The sequence below is a fragment of the Arachis stenosperma genome, chromosome 4 (genome assembly GCF_014773155.1).
Source record: "Arachis stenosperma cultivar V10309 chromosome 4, arast.V10309.gnm1.PFL2, whole genome shotgun sequence".
Lineage (NCBI taxonomy): Eukaryota > Viridiplantae > Streptophyta > Magnoliopsida > Fabales > Fabaceae > Arachis > Arachis stenosperma.
Genome location: NC_080380.1, coordinates 6,309,714 through 6,330,169, shown reverse-complemented (window position 1 = coordinate 6,330,169; position 20,456 = coordinate 6,309,714). Strand labels below are relative to the sequence as shown.

General features: G+C 32.1%; 5 protein-coding genes across 5 annotated transcripts; 1 reads left to right on the top strand and 4 right to left on the bottom strand.

Moving 5' to 3' along the window:
* Positions 1-436: 436 nt before the first annotated feature.
* Positions 437-3,858, top strand: LOC130973799 (dihydrolipoyllysine-residue succinyltransferase component of 2-oxoglutarate dehydrogenase complex 1, mitochondrial-like). The gene is made up of 14 exons (XM_057898461.1): positions 437-664; positions 747-815; positions 1,193-1,253; positions 1,375-1,402; positions 1,537-1,595; positions 1,689-1,763; positions 1,865-1,920; positions 2,010-2,054; positions 2,137-2,427; positions 2,542-2,636; positions 2,749-2,839; positions 2,917-3,027; positions 3,155-3,349; positions 3,548-3,858. Exons 1-14 carry the CDS (start codon positions 608-610, stop codon positions 3,737-3,739), a joined length of 1,425 nt encoding a protein of 474 aa, XP_057754444.1. The 5' UTR covers positions 437-607; the 3' UTR covers positions 3,740-3,858.
* A 51-nt stretch (positions 3,859-3,909) lies between these two features.
* LOC130973800 (aminomethyltransferase, mitochondrial) lies at positions 3,910-5,308 on the bottom strand. Its single transcript, XM_057898462.1, has one exon. The coding sequence runs from the start codon at positions 5,306-5,308 to the stop codon at positions 4,085-4,087; it is 1,224 nt and encodes a 407-aa protein (XP_057754445.1). The 3' UTR covers positions 3,910-4,084.
* Positions 5,309-8,430: 3,122 nt separating this feature from the next.
* Positions 8,431-9,558, bottom strand: LOC130974480 (glycine-rich cell wall structural protein 1-like). Its single transcript, XM_057899357.1, has 2 exons — positions 9,246-9,558; positions 8,431-9,176 (listed from the first exon to the last, which is right to left on the bottom strand). The coding sequence occupies exons 1-2, from the start codon at positions 9,556-9,558 to the stop codon at positions 8,431-8,433; spliced, it is 1,059 nt and encodes a 352-aa protein (XP_057755340.1).
* Positions 9,559-15,882: 6,324 nt separating this feature from the next.
* LOC130974479 (glycine-rich cell wall structural protein-like) lies at positions 15,883-16,308 on the bottom strand. The gene has a single exon (XM_057899356.1). It carries the CDS (start codon positions 16,306-16,308, stop codon positions 15,883-15,885), a length of 426 nt encoding a protein of 141 aa, XP_057755339.1.
* A 517-nt stretch (positions 16,309-16,825) lies between these two features.
* Positions 16,826-19,791, bottom strand: LOC130973033 (uncharacterized). Its single transcript, XM_057897403.1, has 6 exons — positions 19,505-19,791; positions 19,228-19,304; positions 19,014-19,050; positions 18,473-18,644; positions 18,217-18,358; positions 16,826-17,139 (listed from the first exon to the last, which is right to left on the bottom strand). The coding sequence occupies exons 1-6, from the start codon at positions 19,761-19,763 to the stop codon at positions 16,921-16,923; spliced, it is 906 nt and encodes a 301-aa protein (XP_057753386.1). The 5' UTR covers positions 19,764-19,791; the 3' UTR covers positions 16,826-16,920.
* Positions 19,792-20,456: the final 665 nt, after the last annotated feature.

The window sequence follows — 20,456 nt, the reverse complement described above, 5'->3', positions numbered from 1 at the left end:
AGAAATAATGAAAGTAAAAGCATAAAGTAAGACTTAAATGTTGAATAAAGTAAAATTACTGGTAAGAACTAAGAACCCTATTCTCATGCATGTTGCTTTTACCGTATTTGATCTAAAGAAATCTCGTCACAGACATTCTCCGATCTTGCACAAATTATAAAAGTTTCAATCACAAGTGATGGGCAGAACAAGTGACACAAAACAACTTGCATCTTTTCTTGTTTAAAACTAAATTTAAAATGAGTTATATTGAATAAAATCCGAACACTGTTTTTTATTTTTTTAGATACTAATGTAATTTATCAAATTAAAATATCAGAGAGTATGTCTGTTTTATCTTAAGTTTATTACCATCTTTGTCATCATTATTTTCGTACTTTAGAAATAAAATACTTTTTTGATGATACAAACTAAAAAGAAAATAAAAAAAAATGTGGGGACATTCCAGACGCTTCCCATTCTGCACACACAGACAATTTCCAGACACGTAAATTGATAGTTTATTGAATGAACGAAGCCCCATTCATATTCAAAAGGTGTCGTTAATTCTCTCTCTTCTCTGTTCTGTTCTGTTCTGTTCTTCACCATTCAAAAAAACATTGTGATCATGTGGCCAACCATCATCAGGCGCAAACTTGCTACTAATGCTTCCTCCACACCCTCGGTAAGCATTTCATTCATTCTATAATTTCAGCTTCCATGCCTTAATCCTTTTATTTGCTTGCTTCTAATTTGGGAGAGTTCAGGTTTTGAAGCAGGCACTGCAGGGGACTCCTCCTGCTAACTCGCCACGTTATGCCACCATAGCAAAAAGGGTACCTACTCTTCGCATTCATTCACATATATAGCTCTAGCTCTAGTTGAATGCATCAACAGTAACTAACCAATCTATGTTTTTATTCTCTAATTAAGTCACAAATCTTATACTAGCTTGGACTAACTTTCCTAAGAGCTTAACTTGTTTAATCTTCATGATGGCATTATATCTGTTACAATGTAGGTTTAGTTATGTGATATGCTGTATTGCTTCTGTTAGTTCTGTATTTGGCTGTATCTCCCGGTTTAAGGCTTGGAGTTTGTTCGTCTTTGCAACTGAGTTTCAAGGATTTCGTGATTTAACTTGAGTTCTGCTTGTTTAAAACTGGATAACTTATTGGTTGCTTGAATTACATGTTTCGATTATTGATCGCAGTTGGTGCTTCTTGGAAGAGGATCAAACATTGTTAACATTGCTGGTCGCCAAGGTTGCCCTGGTAATTACTTAAGTTTCTATTTTCCAGTGTATGTCTAGTTAAGTTTTAATTCTCATGTTAAACAAGTATTCATTAATACTGCTACTTCATATGAATCATATTAGCTTACATTTGATGGCAGGTTATCCAGCTCATGTCAAACATATCAGGTCAGTGACATTTTCCTTTCCTCCGGGATATGATTTACTAGCAGTATACATTTTTTTTTTCTCAGTTTTTATGATGCTAAGGCATAAAATGAGTTAATATAAATTAAGATCATGAATACAATTTGTTGTTGCAGGGGTGTTCAAGTATCTTTTGCTCTGTCCATGTGGACTAGGCTTTACTCTTCAGAAAATGGTATGGTATCATGTTTTTAAAACTATTGATGGTGTTCTATTACTTGAAGTTCAATATATTGAGATTTTTTTTTATTTTATTGTTCCACTGAAGGAGATTTAGCTGATGCTGTTGTGCCCTTTATGGGTGAATCCATTAGTGATGGCACTCTTGCAAAATTCTTGAAGAGTAAGCTATCTACTACCAAGTGATCTGGATTGGCAGATTTTGTTCTTATACATGAAATTTCTTATGTTGCTTGTGTTAATGATTTTACAAAATGGGAGCAGAGCCTGGTGATCGCGTCGAAGTTGATGAGCCAATTGCACAAATAGAAACAGATAAGGTACTTAGGAAAATGACTTTGCATTCAGAGGACTATGTTTTAACCGAATTCGGGTACGAAATTCTTATTTCTTTGTATGACACATGTAGGTGACCATTGATGTGAATAGTCCTGAGGCTGGCATAATACAGAAGGTATTAAATCTGATTAATTAAAGTACTATACCTTTAGAAGTTATGGTTATGTCTTTGACTTTGTTTGTTGATTTGTCCCTAGCTTGTTGCCAAAGAAGGCGATGTTGTTCAACCTGGTATCAAGATAGCTGTAATTTCAAAATCTGGTGAAGGTGTTGCTCATGTAGCCTCATCTGAAAAAGTAACTAGCAAGCCACCTCCTGAGTCATCTCCGGCAGAAAAGAAAACTGTTACTGAGGAACTTCCCAAAGCTAAGCCCTCTTCTCCCAAAGCCTCATCTCGTCCATCATCCGCGACAGATGCACAGGCAGCACAGCCTTCTAAATCCTCAGTGAAGGAACCTCAACTTCCCCCCAAGGAAAGGGAAAGAAGAGTAAGTGTTACTATCATCTAACTGTTGCTTATTTACCTGTTGAAAGATCTATTTAAGATGACTTATTTGTAATTTGTCACATGTTGCTTGTGTTTTCAAACTGTAAAATCTCAGGTTCCTATGACAAGACTCAGGAAACGTGTGGCGACGCGTTTGAAGGATGCACAGAACACTTTTGCCATGCTGACAACGTTTAATGAAGTTGATATGTAAGTTGTTTGTTATTAAGTTACTAAATCTATGCTTTGGTTTTGTCCATGGTGCCCTCTGGTTTTAAATTGTATCTTTAACTTCTGCTGCTTCGAATATTCACTGGTTCAGGACTAATTTGATGAAGCTTCGTGCTGACCACAAGGATGCCTTTTTCGAGAGACATGGTGTGAAGTTAGGACTTATGTCTGGATTTGTTAAGGTACCTTAGATATGCCAATATTGCAATGTGTTTGCAGCACCTTGATGGTATTTATTTAGTGACTCTTCTCATGTCAGGCTGCTGTTAGTGCACTCCAGCACCAACCAGTTATCAACGGTGTAATTGATGGAGATGACATCATCTATAGAGATTATATTGACATTAGTATTGCAGTTGGTACATCAAAGGTGTGTATCTTATCTCTATAATCTATATATAACTATTTCAGATCATATTTATTCTTGAAAATATTTTGATCCTTTTCTTTCCTGATGTCTGTGATATCTGATTCACTCTTATGGGGTTTTGTTTCAGGGTCTTGTTGTTCCGGTATTACGCGATGCTGATAAATTGAATTTTGCTGACATTGAGAAGCAAATCAACATGCTTGCAAAGAAGGCAAACGATGGTACCATATCAATTGATGAAATGGCTGGAGGTACATTCACCATATCAAATGGTGGCGTTTATGGAAGCCTTTTAAGTACCCCAATCATTAACCCCCCTCAGGTGAGTTCCACAGATCCGTTATAATTCTATCACCAAAAGAACTGGAAGAATTTTAACTAATGGTTATGCAAATATTCATACTATGCCAGCCACATGATTGCTCAACTCAGCTATCATTTTTCGTGCTTCATTTGACTCTATGGATCTATTGTATCAGTAAACATACTAATTCTTTTTCTAATGTCTTAATGGTGGCAGTCAGCAATCCTTGGTATGCACTCTATAGTGAACCGCCCAATGGTGGTTGGGGGTGAAGTAATTCCAAGACCAATGATGTACATTGCACTTACATATGATCATCGACTGATCGATGGAAGAGAGGCCGTCTTTTTCTTGCGCCGCATCAAAGATGTTGTGGAGGATCCTCGAAGATTGTTGATTGATGTATGAAAAGCCCCTAGAAGAAACATTTTCTGTGCTAATGATCTCTATTGTTAATTTGCATAAAGTGTATCAGGGGCAATGTGCCATCCTGGATTTGCATAAAAGTTTAAAGTTGATGTGGCCTCAGAAAAGTAGAATTATTTTATATGAACAATGTGTGCAACTGCAAGAAAACAGGTTGAATTCAACTATCATACATGTTTTAAATGAAAGAGTCATCAAAGCAAATCAATCATTCTCCTTGTACTTGATATGAGTAGGGAGAGTGTCATAAAAGTTGAACATTCAGATTAAGGAAAAACTGGTCAAGAGGGTATGTGGAATGAAATGTTCAAAGTGATCCAAGGTTAATTAGGAGGGCTTGTAGTATTTGGTTGGTACAAAAGGCATTTTTGTAACAACCCCTTCATTGGCTTTCCCTCGGATAATGATCTTTACTTTGGTTCCTGCCTTGTGCAATCCTGATTTCACATATCCCATCGCTATGTTCTTCTTGAGGCAAGGGCTGAATCCACCACTGGTGATTTCTCCGATGTTGTTGCCGCCTTCATCTTGAATCTCGCTGTGGCTTCTAGGAGGTGGTCCGGTAGAAAAGAAACCAACACGTCTGATCTTAGGACCTTCCTCAAGCTGTTTCAGTATAAACTGAGCTCCAAGAAAACCACCCTCAGCTCTTCTTCTCTTACCAATGGCCCATGTGAGTCCTGCCTCAACAGGTGTAATGTGTTGCTCCATGTCGTTACCATAGAGACATAATCCGGCTTCAAGTCGCAGACTGTCTCGAGCACCCAATCCGGTCAGTCTTATTTTCCCTTCGGATTTTTCCAGGATTGCCTTGGCAAGATCGACTGCGTTCTCTGACGGAACTGAGATCTCAAAACCATCTTCCCCAGTATACCCTGTGCGGGTGAGAAAACACTGTGAGCCATTGATGTCTATCACAGTGAACATCCCAAAGTACAACTTGCTTAAATCCTCTTTTGTCAGATGTTGAAGAACAGGAGCAGCAAGAGGACCCTGCAGAGCAAGAAGGGATCTCTCATCATGGATGTGCCACGACACATCACCACCTTTGGCCTTGAATGCCTTCATATGCTCCTCAATATGAGCCAGATCCTTATCTCTACAGCCAGCATTCACAACCAAGTATATGTGATCATCCTTCACCTTGGTAATAACTGAGTCGTCGATCGCCCCTCCTTTCTCATTTGTGAAAACAGTCAAAGATCCAGTTCCCGGGGTAAGCCCAGCAACATCAGCAATGACAAGCTTTTCAAGGAATGGAACACAGTCCTTTCCCTTCAGGCTTAGCCCACACATATGGGAAACATCGAAAAGGCTGCCATTCTCTCTACAGTTTATTGTTGAGTCCATGATTGAATCCTTGTATTGGATTGGCATGCTCCATCCAGCAAATGGCACCATCTTCCCACTATTAGCGATATGGAAATCATATAGAACTGTCTTTTTCAGCTCAGCTTCAGAGGCGAAAAATCGACGAGCAACAGCCTTCTTATCACCATGGCCAAGTCGGCGGGTGATTGATTGCCCAAGCTGCCACAATCCCCCCCTCATTTTCTGTTATCTGAGACATAAAAGAATTTCATGTCATTGATAAGGAATCGTGTGAATTCAAGTATAGTACATTGCTCATTAATTTACTCTCCCAGCTCATAAACAAACAACTAGATGCTAATTCATTGAGATATGAGACAGTTCAAGAACTGATCAAAACGCTGCAGGCAGAAACAAATATGATGCTAATAGCCACTGCCCAGTTGCCAGATTCCTAAAAAGGTGAAACCTTTGAGAACAATTCGAGTTCTTATCCTCAAACCAGAAGTGATACGGAGAACTCAGAAATGGAATCAACATCAATGCAAGGCGGCAAGTGACGCATCACACATGCCAAGGGGAATCATGAGATTAAAAGAAACAAATCCATAACCGGGAAAAATTGAATCTTATCAAATGTATAGATCTAAGCTTCAAATCATAGATTGAGAATCAGCAGAATAATCGATGACAAAAATGTAACATTGAGAAAGTAACAGAAAACGTTGAAAGAACTTACAGAGTTGGTTATGTTGGGTGTCCGGAACAAAGTTATAGGAGCAGTGGCAATGGCACAAGATAGAAGGGTGTCATGAGTATGAAATAGATAACCTTTTTCTCTATATATATGTTATATGTGTATGAAATTAAAAACTTTGCTTATCCTGGTGGACCTGTATATATCATTTTGAATAAAATACTAAAAATATTGTGTTGGGGGGTGGGGGGGTTGGTGGCTGAGACTGAGAGTGTTGAGATTGGGATACCCCATCGTTAGTGAGTGGTAGGAACACTACCGAAAGGGGTAACCTTGTCTTCTCCTATCCTATCTATTTTGCACTTCATGCTTTCTCTCTATCCTACGCTGCTGCATCTTAGCCGTTCATTTGGCCCCACCTACTTTAGGAGATCATCCTTAGCTTAGATCTACTATTTCAGATAGAAAAATGTCAGGTATAAAAAATTATTATTTTTTATTATTATTTAATTATTAATTTAATTTTTTTAATTTAATAATTTAATAATATATTTTATCTTATATTTTTAAATATTAATAACTAACTAATAGTTAAAATAATAAAATTTAATGGTCATTTAGCATTTTTGTAAAAAATAAAAAAGAAGAAATCAAAAGTTCAGATTTGGGTATCAAAATGTGTGGGTTAAATTTGTGTTTGTGAATTTTTTATTATTTTAGAATAAAAAATTTTAGAGTTAGATTTGTTTTATAAATTTTTTATTTTTTTAAAATAAAATATTTTATTCTCAAAATTGTGATTATGTATTTTTTATTTTTAAAATAAGAAATTTAACTCTCTGAATTATGAACTTTAATTTGTTAAAATTTTAAAATACACAACTTTGGCACATTGACTTTATTCTCCTCTTCTCTCCTTAATAAATCTCACCGTTTGATTTGTTTAATAATAATTAAAAAAAACTTCATATTAAAAAGAAACCGGAACCTTTTTCAAAAAAAATACATCACAGACCAATTTTTTACATAGAAATTATTTATGTATCAATAGTTTTCTTTTTAATTTTTTGCTAAAGTCATAAATAGTGAATCAGTTTAAAATTTCAGAGAAATATTTTATTTTACAATATTCCCTTATCATTTTTTTTTGTATTATTTAATGCCATAATAACATAATTTACAACCACATTGATATCCTGCCCGATGTGTAGTTCACGTACTAATTTTATTTATGAGCGGAGAATCCTTTACAAGCTACTAGTAGGAAAGAAGGAAATTCTCTAGCATCCAGGGATGTGGTTGGTGTGTGTGTCAGGTCCATTACTCGCCAGTGAAGAAAGCTAACGAAAAACATAATAATGAAAATGAAAATATGTTTTCTTGGAAGGGAAAAAATGTTTGTTATTCAAGAAGCCAATTGGAATTTGGAAAGATACTTCAAATCATATGGAGCATTATGAAGATGGTGAATTTGTGATCATGTCCATCTTGTGATTCTATCTTTTACATAAACAACTATAACTAGTTTCCTTTTAAAAGAGATATTTAACAAATTGTTTGTAAGACTGTCAAATGGACTAGTCCGGCCTATTTAGGTTCGATCCGTTAAATTTGTGGGTTAAATGGACTTGACTGTTTAAATTTATTTTATTTGTAGGCCATAATTTTTCAGTTTATACCGTTTATGGTCAGTCTGATAAGTTAAACAGGTCAACCTATTTATTCTTTTATTTTATTTTTTAAAAAATATTTTGATAAAAAATATTATTTTTAGGTTAAAAATATTTAAAAAATTATTTTTTAATTGATGTGTTAGATTTTTGGGTCGGATCAAGACAAATATCGACTAAAAGTGCTATTTTTTTAAAAAAATATAAAAAAATTAAACGACCACTTATTTATCCTGCAGGTTAGCGTATTTAACCTGTCATTTTTTTTGGATTAATCGGGCTCAGTCTATTTAATCCAAAATTTAAATAAATTTAATTTTGGAGATAAATTTAGTCTATTTTAACTGCACTCATTCTTTCTATCTATAATTTCATTAATTTGTGACTTTAGGCTGATTATATTTTGTAGAAAGCTAAGCGTAACAAGAGATGATGACAACTGTTTTCTTTATAAGTTTTTTGGGGGTCTGGATCAGCAATTGAGCACACAAGTTTTCCGTTTTTGGACGGAGATCAGAGGATTAGTTCGGAAAGCAGATGGGGTTTCTATTTGTTCAAATGAGCAATGCCAGGAGTTAGCAATATTTGTGATTGGTAGCCATTAATTAGCTATCAATGATGATTTGATGGTGTAAAATTGGTGTAAAATTTTATCCGATAATTCACTTTTCTCTGAAATATAATAAAATTGTTGGCCTAAACTTTTCCTTGTTCAAATTTGGGCTTCAGCATACAGCATATTCCCACCAAAACTATAAATAGAAATCATGAGGCAGCAAACCAGACTAGTTTGGTTCTACAAATCTGCATGCATGATGAAGGTTAATGCATATATACGATTGCGTTTAGTAGTAGTTAGTATGTACCTCATTGCAATTAGATAAAAGAAACAGCAGAGTCCTAAGAGTAGGAATCCATTTTGGAATAACCGAATAACAAATAGTATTTTATTACAATATATGATGTGTGAAGAGATGAATAACAAAATTTAACAATTAAGGGCCATGATTGGTAACACGTACTTGATTGCTTCCAATGCCAAAACCAAAACCCATCCCCATCCCCATTCCAAAACCCATTCCCATCCCATTACCGTTATTATTACCATTTCCCCCGCCAAGTCCATAACCGCCACCTTCACCATCACCATTTCCTCCTCCCATCACACCCATGCCTGCCCCTGCACCATAACCGCTACCATGACCTTGCCCTCCATTCTCACTTCCTTCACCACCACCACCGCCACCTCCTCCTCCTCCTCCTCCCATGCTGGTTACTCCTGCACCCGCACCCGAACCATAACCACTACCATGACCTTGCCCTCCATTGTCACTTCCTTCACCACCACCACCGCCACCTCCTCCTCCGCCTCCTCCTCCCATGCTGGTTACTCCTGAACCTGCACCCGCACCATAACCACTACCGTGACCTTGTCCTCCATTGCCACCACCTTCACCACCACCACCTCCTCCTCCTCCTGCACCTCCTCCCATGCCGCCTATCCCTCCGCCTGCACCTGCACCAAAACCACTTCCTTGACCTTGCCCTCCATTGCTGCCACCTCCTCCACCCTCACCTCCACCTCCACCACCACCTCCACCTCCTCCAATGCCGCCCATTCCTCCACCAGCACCATATCCACTGCCGTGACCTTGTCCACCGTTAGCACCACTCCCACTCCCACCACCTTCTCCACCTCCTCCTCCTCCTCCCCCACCACTGCTTCCTCCATTTCCCCCACCTACTCCAAAACCACTACCTTCACCTCTCCCTCTCCCTCCACCTCCACCTCCTCCACTGCCACCACCACCTCCTCCTCCTCCACCAAGACTTCCAATGCCTCCCCCGGCACCAAAACCGCTCCCATGACCAAACCCTTCGCCACTCCCGTCAACTCCTCCTCTTCCTCCTCCTCCTCCTCCTCCTCCTCCTCCTCCAACGAAGCTCCCACACCCCCTCCAACTTCTATACGCACAGTTATTATCATCATCACCATACCTCCACCGACTGGGATCAGCAAAACCGCCACCATCCACATAACTCCCATGACCAATGCCACTCAAAGCATAAAGCGTGCTCAAAAGAACCAAACCCAAGTACAAACACTTATCATTAACACCCATCTTCGATTCTCTCAATCTTAATTTGCATTCACAATTCACAAGCAGAGAATATAATTCAAGTGCTTTTGATTTTGTTGCTTGCATTGCATCCTGCTCCTCTTTATATAGCATGTGACATCCGCTAAAACAACTCCCAAACCTCATAATTGAGTCTGAAAAGTGAAGTGGATCACTGTCTCACTCACTAGACAGAATTCAACTACCAAGCCTACTAGAAAAGTTTCAGCAAGTTTCTAAATTGGTCAACCATGGCCGACACCAAATATTACAATAATTTACCTGAATTATATCACACCTATATATTATCATTAATTTCTCGCTACTCTAATACAAATCCAACAATATAGCTTCATATCTTGCATTTTAATACTAATTATCCGAGCTTGCTGGGCAAACAGCGAGCTATAATATTACATATTATGTGTAGTGGAGTAGGTATAATACCCTTATTTCGAGAGATATTAAATCAAATTAGACTAGTACTTTAATAATACATACATACATAATTGACACTACATATGCATGTGTCAATCACTAATTAGCTTATTCCTTTGATTCTAGAATGTAATTAACTGCTTCTAATCTAATCTTCCCTCTTATCTTTAATTATTGCAAAATAATGAATATAATTATCATAATACTATTTCTTTTAAAAATTTATACTAATAAAAAAATATAAATAATTATATTTTTAATTTTTTTTTAAATCTTTCGTAAAAAAAATTTAATATTATATTATAATATCATTTTTTTTCAAAAACTTAAGCGAATAAAAAAATATAACATAAATAATTATATCTCTAATCATAATCATCAATTAATTGGTCATATAATAAGAAAGTGGGAAGTGCTAGCCTGCTAGGTAAATAATGACTATTTTGAATAACATAAACAATTACCAATCAAATAAAAATACACTACACCTTAATTTAATGTTATTAATTAAATTTAAGATTAATTTACTCTTTTAACCTTATTAATTCACATTGTTCATACATTGTTCAAAGATGTTGTTAGTTACCTATACTTTTCGCAAACAAAATAAATGCCAAATCGGTCAAGTGATTGCCATGTGACCAGTAACCAATCAATTCTCGAGTTTTGGCTGCTTAACTTTCTTCTTTGTAGTGCCAAGTTTATTATTTGATTTATAATCGTCATTACATTTTCTTGTATAAAAACCAATATTTTTTATTGTCTTCTCTTCCATTATTGTTACATTTTCGGATAATTTTCAGACTCTATCATTTACTTCTTTTTTTCTAAACATGAATTCATATAAATAATAAATTGTTATAAAGTGATAATAATGAAAGGCTTTTCTGTTTGGTTTTGGAATGGCTTGGCTTGAACACTTGAAATAATTGTGCCTAACGAACTACAAGCAAATCCCACTTGTAGCACTACTGCAATTTCATCATTGATACCAAAAGTTTAAGACAGCTTGGCTTGTTGGTTTGATGATAGTGGCAATCTACCAACAAGCACCAAATCTTTTGATAAATCTTTATATATCTTTGCATGAATTAAACAAAGAAAAATACTTATTATTCCTAATATTTATTGTATACAACTTTAATCAAGCATGTGATGAATCGTTGCTATTTTAAATTTTGTCAATAAAATTCTCAGTATTGTAGTCAATGTGATACAAAATATATATATATATATATATATATATATAGACACTATAGAGAAAATAATTTCGTTTCAATAATAGTTACTCTTAATTTCTTTAATTTAATATGTACCAATTCATAAGTATTGTCAGTTATAATTTTTAGGCGTCTGCATGGAAACCTCACCATATAATTTTCTTCCCGAAATCAAGCAAAATAGAAGTCAAACATTTACTGGTAAAGAATTAAAAGAATAATAAAGACTTCAAGAGACCTGATTAATTGTTTATTTGGAGAGCAGATCATGAAGTATCTGCATATGGAGTGTATATAGCTCTCTTATCATGTGTCTCAAGATCATTGTGTGTTTTATGCACATGCTTCCTAGTGTTCTAAAATTTGACGCATTTTAATTAAAAAAGCTAAAAGAGTATGTATTATGTACAACTAACAAAGGCAAGTTTTATAATCTCTAAAAAAAAAAAAAAAATCAATTAGGAGCATAGCATATGTAACATTTTTAAAAGCGGTTTCAGGTTAATGATCCTTCAAAGATCTTACTTATAATGGTAAGAGAATATTGTTTATCAAATTCTTCCGAATTTTTTTATGATAGATAAATCTTAATGAATTTATAATAAGATATCTATGAGCAATTAAATTAACGTCCAGCTACTCCCACTTCTGCTTCTGATCAATTTTATAAAATTTTCTTCCAGGTGTAAGGATATATATATATAAACCCATATGATAATCAGCGGAAAAAAATATTTGTATACGCATACATATTGGTGTTACTAATTTTTTAAAAAAAAAATTAAGTGATTAATTTATTTGATCGATTAGTTTTATCTGACAGCTATTCTCAACTTATGACAAATTTTAATTGGATCTTTCTTTTATCATTCAACAGTTCAACAGTGTTTATCATTAGTCATTTAGTATTGTTTTCATTTTTTTTTGTCCCAAAAAAAGTATTGTTTTCAATATTTTTAGTGTAAAAAGAAATTAATATTACCTGAAATATAAGATAAATATATAAAAATATTAATTATTTATTATTTCTCTTTTATAATATGAAACTTATATATGTTTTCACCCGAAATAATATATATTCCAGGACATAATTCAATATAATGAGGTTCTATATGTATATCTCCTTCACACGGTATAAGTGATTAAGTGCAGTTTCACTCTTTCAACTACTCCAAGGCAGGAGTAGTAAATAATAAAAGAAAAATAAATAAATAGGCTTTTAATCTTTCGATTTATAGGTATATTTTTAATTTAAAAATATATATATAAATTATTGATTTAAAATTTAGACACTTCAATCTTTTTATTTATATCCAATAAAAAAATTAAATGTAATTTATATTGAACTGATTTAACTCATATACAAATATAAACGTAAGAAAATTTTTAAAATAGAATAAATTAAACTTAAAAATTAATATGTTTAAATTTTAAAAAATAAAAAATTTAAATATATTTTTAAATTTTAAAAAATTTAAATATTTACGAACTAAAAGATTAAGGATATATATTTTTTTATATAATAAAATAACAAGTCGGTAATGAGATTTGTGCATGTGACTAGACTCTTGAGAGAAAAACATAATACTATTAAAAGATATAATTAACTAGTTGATGCGAATGCAAATTTCATTATTTTTTGGTGATTATTTTAAGTAAACTTTCAAATTATTAGTTTATGCTGTTGAAAATGTTTAGACAAATTAAATATGTTAGTATTTGAAAAAAAATTGATTAGTCGATCTTATGTTCTCTAATTACGATAATTAAATATATGTGATGCAATCAATTTAAATTAATCAAATAATTAATTTTATCCGTTATTTAAGTAAATCTCAAAAGATTTAAATTTTACATTATATATATTAATTTATTGATTAATAATAAATTTTTAAATAAAATTTTAATTTGTGATAATTAATTTTTTATCTGTTAAATTAAAAAATATCGTATATATATATATATATATATATATATATGTGTGTGTGTGTGTTTTTTTTTTTTTCAATTACCATTTTAGCATGACCTCATTTCATGTGCCACTTTCTAAATAGTGCACTACTATTTTCGAATATTAGAATTGGGTGAAATATATATTAATTTGTGAGTTTTCCAACTTATGCAAACTAAGGTGTCAGTGCCACATGAAATGCAAGGAGACGAGGTTGTTAGGAAAGTTCCAGTAGTCTTCCATTTTTATCTTGATATTAGACCGCCTTAGCAATTGCAAGTGGAGTTAAGATTTAAGAATAATGAGAATAATGTCCTCTAATCTCTAATTAATTAATTATCATAAGGGGTTGCGGATGAATGATGATGCTCAAATTTTGCAATTATCAATAACTATGGGATTGGTTAGTTTTCGTAAGTGATGAGCGTACCAATGTGTTCTAAAGCAGACGGGTTAAGGCCATTTTATGTTTACATTCATGAAGAGTTGAAGACGATTTTGCCATTTTGGTATATTTCATAAATTTACATTTTATATTTGACCTTTTTTTTAGTAAAGTATCGTTTTTGTTCCCAACGTTTGGGGTAAGTCTCAAAGTTGTCCCTAACGTTTCAATCGTCCTATTTAAGTCCCCAACGTTTTAAAATTGACTCAATGTTGTCCTACCGTTAGGGATCCGTTAATAAAATTGACGGCAGGACAAAATTGAAACGATTTTGAAACGTTAGGGACTTAAATAGGACGAAAACGTTGGGGACAAAAATGATACATAGAAATAAATTTTAATTTTATTCTTCAATAATAATAATTTTTTACTATACATAGTATTCAATTGTTTTTAATCACATTTATACTTAATCACATCACTTTTATTCTAAATAATTTTTTTTTATTTTATACTTAAAGTAATGTAATTTTTTTATAAATAAATAAATTTTACACTTTTATTCTAAATAAATAATGTAATATGAATAGAATGAAAGTGTAAAATTATAAAAAAAAATATAAGTAATGTGATTGAGTAATGAAAGTAAAATTATATTATTTAGAATGAAAGAGTAAAAGTATAAAAAAATTAATTTATTTTGAATGAAAGTGTAAAATTATAAAAAAAAATTATAAGTAATGTGATTAAGTAATGAAAGTAAAATTACATTATTTAGAATGAAAGTATAAAATGTATTTATTTATAAAAGAATTACAATACTTAAGCATAAAATTATAAAAAATTTATTTATTTAGAATGAAAGTGTAAAATTAAAAAAAAATTATAAGTAATGTGATTAAGTAATGAAAGTAAAATTATATTATTTAAAATGAAAGTGTAAAAGTTATTTATTTATAAAAAAAATTACATTACTTTAAATGTAAAATTATAAAAAAATTAATTTATTTAGAATGAAAGTGGAAAATTATTAAAAAAATTATAAGTAATGTGATTAAATAATGAAAGTAAAATTACATTATTTAGAATGAAAGTGTAAAATTTATTTATTTATAAAAAAATTACATTACTTTAAGAATAAAATTATAACAAAATTAATTTATTTAAAATAAAAGTAATGTGATTAACTGTAATTTAAAAAACGATTGAATATTATGTACAGTAAAAATTAATATTATTGAAGGATAAAATTAAAATTTATTTTTATGTATCGTTTTTGTCCCCAACATTTTAAAATTGTCTCAATTTTGTCCCGCCGTTAATTCTATTAACGGATCCCTAACGGCAGGACAACATTGAGTCAATTTTGAAACGTTAGGGACTTAAATAGTACGATTGAAACGTTAAGGACAACTTTGGGACTTACCCCAAACGTTAGGGACAAAAACGATACTTTACTTTTTTTTTTTCATTCTATTTCTTCACCGTATGTAAACAAGCCAAGGGATTGCATCAAAATTTTAACTACTTTTTACATTTCTTTTCATTTTTCTAGTTTTTACCTCCTCATTTATAGGATACTTTTTTTCTTATTGTATTAGTTTTTTTTCCTCCTTAAAGGCAAAGAGTTTATTTCCTAACAACCTTTAGGATGTATTTTTTTATTTTTTGTTTTTACAATATCTCTCAACTCTTCCTCACAGATCTAAATTCTATTTATTAAATTTTATTATTAGCTAATAAATTATTACATACATAAAATAGAAATAAATTTTCACACTTATTTAAGTGGATTAATAAATTAATTATTAGATATTTATTTCTTTGATTTATTAACATTGTTGAGATTAATACATAACAATAAAAATAATAAAAAGTTTAATTTTAAAGTATCAATAATCCTAATAAAAATTGAATAAAATACAAATAATTAAGCATTATATTACTATTGATTTTTTCTATTTTTATTTCATTGACTATAATAATTAAATAGAAATTAAATTCAAATTAAATAAAATAAAATGCACAACAATAATAAAACTAACAATTTTGTTGAATTTTTTATTATTCAATTATGATAATAAAAATATAGACTTATTTCTAAATGTTAACAACATCTGTCCCTACATAATTTATTATCAAAGACTCTAAATAAATTTAGATCTCTTTAAAAAAGATTCGAATCTTCTAAAGTTTGTATTGTCACTTTAATAAATATTACTACTTTAGAAGATTTTTTTTGCTTTGAAAATTATAATCATAAAACATTAGGAAACCAAAAAAAAAGAAAAAAAAACCCACAAAAAAAAAAGGAAGAAAGAAATTGTATGTAGTCATGGTCGCAGCCCATTGACAACGTGTCCACCAATGCCCCCACCAAAACCACTGCCTAATCCGCCACCAAACCCTCCTATTCCACCACCGTATCCAGCACCACCACCACCGTATCCAGCACCACCACCACCACCATATCCAGCACCACCACCGCCACCACCATAGCCTCCATTATTATTTCCACCTCCATTGCCGCCACCATATCCACCTCCTATGATGACACCACCACCACCACCACCAGAACCGCCTCCAAATCCTCCAGCGCCTCCCATTCCGGCACCAGAACCACCGGCGTATCCGCCACCGTAGGCCTGCAAGAGGCGATATGGCCTCTGGTGGGGAGATCCATGAGTAGTAGCCTGCAAGAGTGTGGTACATGATGTTATTGTAGCAATAAAAGCTACCAAAAGCAACTTGGAAATCATGATTACCATACTCATCAATTAACTACTAATTAATCACTAATCAGATGCTTGCTCGCTCTTCAACTCCTAATCTCCTATCTATGTATATATAATAGCACAACACTCACAATTCAGGAGCCACTGGCTATGTATGTTCGTTATGCCTTCAATTTTGCCGTTGTCCCACGTTAATTGCATGTCATCCATCTCCGATACCAATACCTACATTTTCATACATGCCACCACTACATACGATCTGAATGTAATCAGGTTTGCAAAATCAAAATCCAAACTAATTTGATAGTCCAATATTTATTATTTTATTAAAAAAATTAATATATATCGTTTTCCTCTAACAATTTTTTCACAAATGTTTCATGTTTTATTTTTCAAATTAACCGTAGCTATTACATCCCAATATATAATTTAGATCAGACGAAATAATGAAGCAGCTAGCAAATATAGTTAATTACTAATAATAAAATACTAGTTAATATATATATTAAGTCCATCACATTACTGCATATATAGTGCGACATATACTCTAGTTGCAGCAGAAGGGGGAACAGATGAGAATTCAGAAAGGTAACATTAATGTATATTAATTTGTTCTGGGGTGGCCCCTCATGGGGCCTATGGCATATGATGATGATGTGATAAAGAAAGCTTGAGCTCAAGGGAGATATCATTCCTAACTGGACTCATCATCTGTGACAGAGAAGCCATGTTGTTTTTTCCTTCATCACACACTCTCACTCTCTTTCCTTTCTCGCTTCTATCTTCGAATCTGCTACTTGTACCAATCTCTTCTGATGATGACACCTTTCTACCCCCACCATCCTTATTGTTCCCCTGAATAAAAATATTTTATATATACAACATCAAATCATATATTTTTACAAGGAACTCTATCAACGAACAATGATTTTATATATATTCAATATATGCGTATCTTATTTATAGCAAACTTATAGGCAGTAATCATAATAATTATTATTAAACTTTATGAGAATTAATCAGAGTTTTACAAGTTAATTTTTTAATAGAAGTAATTTTCTATTTGAGTTTATATTTCTTGTTTGTATAATTAATAATGAGTTGACTTTAATCATTATGTGCCATTAGAGGATGGTTTAAGGAATGAGTGAACAAAGAAACACTTTTACCTTCTTCTGGTAAACACTTTTGCAATTAATACTACGGTAATAGTTGTTTATTGTAAGAAATAAATCATTATTATTATCTATCAAAACAAGTATTATCCTTTTATGAAAATAACGTGACTACTAAAAAATTAGCGCCGCCTTATTTTATTTTTAGAGACAATAAAAATAAATGTTAATATATTGATTATATTCATCGGTAATTATATATTAATTTTCTTACGTTTTGTTATTAAAAAATTTTAGTGACTGTAAATTTTTTTTTAAAATTTAGAAATAAGAATCAAATCTAAAATTTTTAGGTAAAAAAGGGAAGACTATGCTATTTGAATTATAACTCGTTGGTTCAGTAAAAATCTTTTTAATAACAAAGTATATAATTATCATTATAATATATAATAATAATAAATAATATAATTGAGATGAGTTTTTTTTCTAAAAATTTAAACCGATAAAAAGAGGTACATAATTACATGAATGGTTATATATTTAACATAATATATAATTTATTATGTTAAATAATAATAAAATTCTAAATTTTTATGTCATAAAAGTTTTGCTATTAAATTATAATTTTTTAAAATTTAAATTAATAGAAAAAAATGCATGAATAATTATATGTATACTTTATTTTGTGACATTATGCATGCATTTAAAATTTGAAGGAGTTATGTAAAAGAAAACTAATTAAAAAGCTGAATTTTCTTCCAAAATCATTATTGTAGATGAAAAACTGAGGAGGAGGAGGAGGAGGGATTATTATTACTTGGGCAGTGTGGGGTGTGAGAATATCTCGGAAAATGATGTAAGTGTGAGTCTTCTGTTCATCATTCTCCTTACAAACTATAGTAGACTGATTACTCCCTAGCTTTGCATAATTCTGAGACTCTTGCTGCTGCTGCTCATTCCTGTTTGCATAACATATTGCTAAACTTGTAACGCAATAATTATATATTGTTCAACTTTATTTTTAATTTTAGGGCCAGATTTGAATTAAAAAATATTCCTAAAATTAAAAATACCAAAGATCTTGGAGCCTGGTGCGAGCAAATTCTTCGGTATAATGACTAATTCCATAGCTCCCTTGCAGAAGAAGACTCTGTTGACCGGTCCACCTTAATGGTTTAATGCTTGACGACGACAATGAAGAAAGCAGCAATTCTTTTGATGCCGTTATTTTCTTCTTCCTTTCGGCTGTTAATTAATTAATTAAATCATGTATATTAGTTAAGATAATTAATAATTCATTTAGCAAAATTTTTCCAGGACTAAATTTGGAAGATGTGGAAGAATTGAAGAAAGAATAATAGAATATTTTTTACGTAACGTAGGTTTGATTTTCTTTGGTGACGGAAAAGGGGAATCAAAATAATTATCGGTTATGGTGACGCCACTATATATACCTCTGCTTATGATAAATATATGTAATTTCCTGAATTGTACCAAACAATATGTCTAATGCCCTATACGGCTACTTATTTTCTTGAATTAGAGATCTCTCTATACATGCTTGCTTATTAATTAACTCACTCATGGCATGCCACAGTAGTGCGATTTATATACCTTGTTTCATCTCTTCCTGCTTCACGCTCCTGTACATCTGTCAATACATACAGATACAATTTACTTCTAACTTCAAATTAACTATTCATGCATGTTGCGTAACTAAATTCAAATAAACGTTATTCCTCCACTAAAATCAACTACCAATGTATTTATATATAAATATATGTATAGTTTAATTTATTTTTAGTAGCTGATTTTACTGTGCACCCACCTGTAGGTGGCTTTTAACATGAGATATGGTAACCCCCTTAACATTCATTAGCTGCATAACCATCTTTGGCGTCGCCCCTGCGTATAATATAAGTAATTTAATTCGTTACCAGAAAATCAGTAGAAGGAATTAATTAATTAATTAAGAGCAAAGGGAGAATGGAATAATAATAATAATAATAATGTTGACATCATCATGTATGTACAGAGCCGTGTTTTGATATCTATCTCAAAACAGGATTACAGAAAGAAATAATCATGAAGATGAGAGCGCTTACTATCTACTCCTCCAAGCCTTTGGATTGCATGCAGGAAGCAACGGTGGAGATCTGGTGTCCAACAAATTCGAGGCATTCTGGATCTTACATAAGGCCTAACCATTGGTGCCTTCAACCTTAGAGCTGTTGACAAAGGCTCACCACTGCTAGCTAGAGAGAAAGAAGAAGAAGAAGAAGAAGAAGATGATGATGACGCTGACATACTTGTAGTTGGTGAACTTTTGACGATTATGAGAACGCGCTCGTCTTCACTCTTCATTGAACACTACCAATTCAAGTACAATAAATGTTTGCTTTTGTTTTGTTTCTTTCTTAGCTTCTCTCTTTCCTAATGAAGGAGGTGTTGGAGAGAGAGTTAGTAATAGGAGGGAGAGAGAATTGAAGAAATTAAAGTGTGAATGTCTTATGAAGAAACAAGAGATAATAAATACTAAGCCAGACCCTACTCTTCCTCGAAGCCCTTGTCTTTTAGCGCTGCTTTTGTGTTACCCTCTGATCTCTATACAAGCCTCAGTTTTCGGTCCTAGACACTTTCGATGGATAAAAGGAAAACAAAATAGGAATTTCAGACACCCAAACTCAGAGATACCCAGTTTTTTCAAATATATATTATTGTACTTTCTATTGCTGAGATCACGTTATTATCTTTAAATTTTAGAGAAAATGACTCTTTCTTCTGTAACAATTTAAATGACAGAGATAATATTCATTTTACGGACAAGTTTTAATTTAGTTTTTGAAGTTTTATTATTCTTATTTATTTTTTAAACTTTTGGAATATGATTGTGTTTGTCTTAAACAAAACAAAACTGTGATGTGAATAATCAAATATCATGATGGTGACGATTTATGTAATATTTAAATAGTTTAAAAATAATATTTTCAAGTGATTTTTATTAAAATTTTGTTCTTAAAATAAGTGATACAACGTCATTTTTAAACTATTTTGTTT

Coding starts and splice junctions, on each gene's coding strand:
- LOC130973799 (XM_057898461.1), top strand. CDS start 608: ATGTGGCCAACCATCATCAGGCGCAAACTTGCTACTAATGCTTCCTCC. Junction 2,055..2,136: donor AGGCTGGCATAATACAGAAG/GTATTAAATCTG, acceptor ATTTGTCCCTAG/CTTGTTGCCAAAGAAGGCGA. Junction 2,428..2,541: donor CCAAGGAAAGGGAAAGAAGA/GTAAGTGTTACT, acceptor GTAAAATCTCAG/GTTCCTATGACAAGACTCAG.
- LOC130973800 (XM_057898462.1), bottom strand. CDS start 5,308: ATGAGGGGGGGATTGTGGCAGCTTGGGCAATCAATCACCCGCCGACTT.
- LOC130974480 (XM_057899357.1), bottom strand. CDS start 9,558: ATGGGTGTTAATGATAAGTGTTTGTACTTGGGTTTGGTTCTTTTGAGC. Junction 9,177..9,245: donor TCTTGGTGGAGGAGGAGGAG/GTGGTGGTGGCA, acceptor GTTTTGGAGTAG/GTGGGGGAAATGGAGGAAGC.
- LOC130974479 (XM_057899356.1), bottom strand. CDS start 16,308: ATGATTTCCAAGTTGCTTTTGGTAGCTTTTATTGCTACAATAACATCA.
- LOC130973033 (XM_057897403.1), bottom strand. CDS start 19,763: ATGAAGAGTGAAGACGAGCGCGTTCTCATAATCGTCAAAAGTTCACCA. Junction 19,305..19,504: donor AAGGCTTGGAGGAGTAGATA/GTAAGCGCTCTC, acceptor TATTATACGCAG/GGGCGACGCCAAAGATGGTT. Junction 18,645..19,013: donor GCAGGAAGAGATGAAACAAG/GTATATAAATCG, acceptor ATTAATTAACAG/CCGAAAGGAAGAAGAAAATA.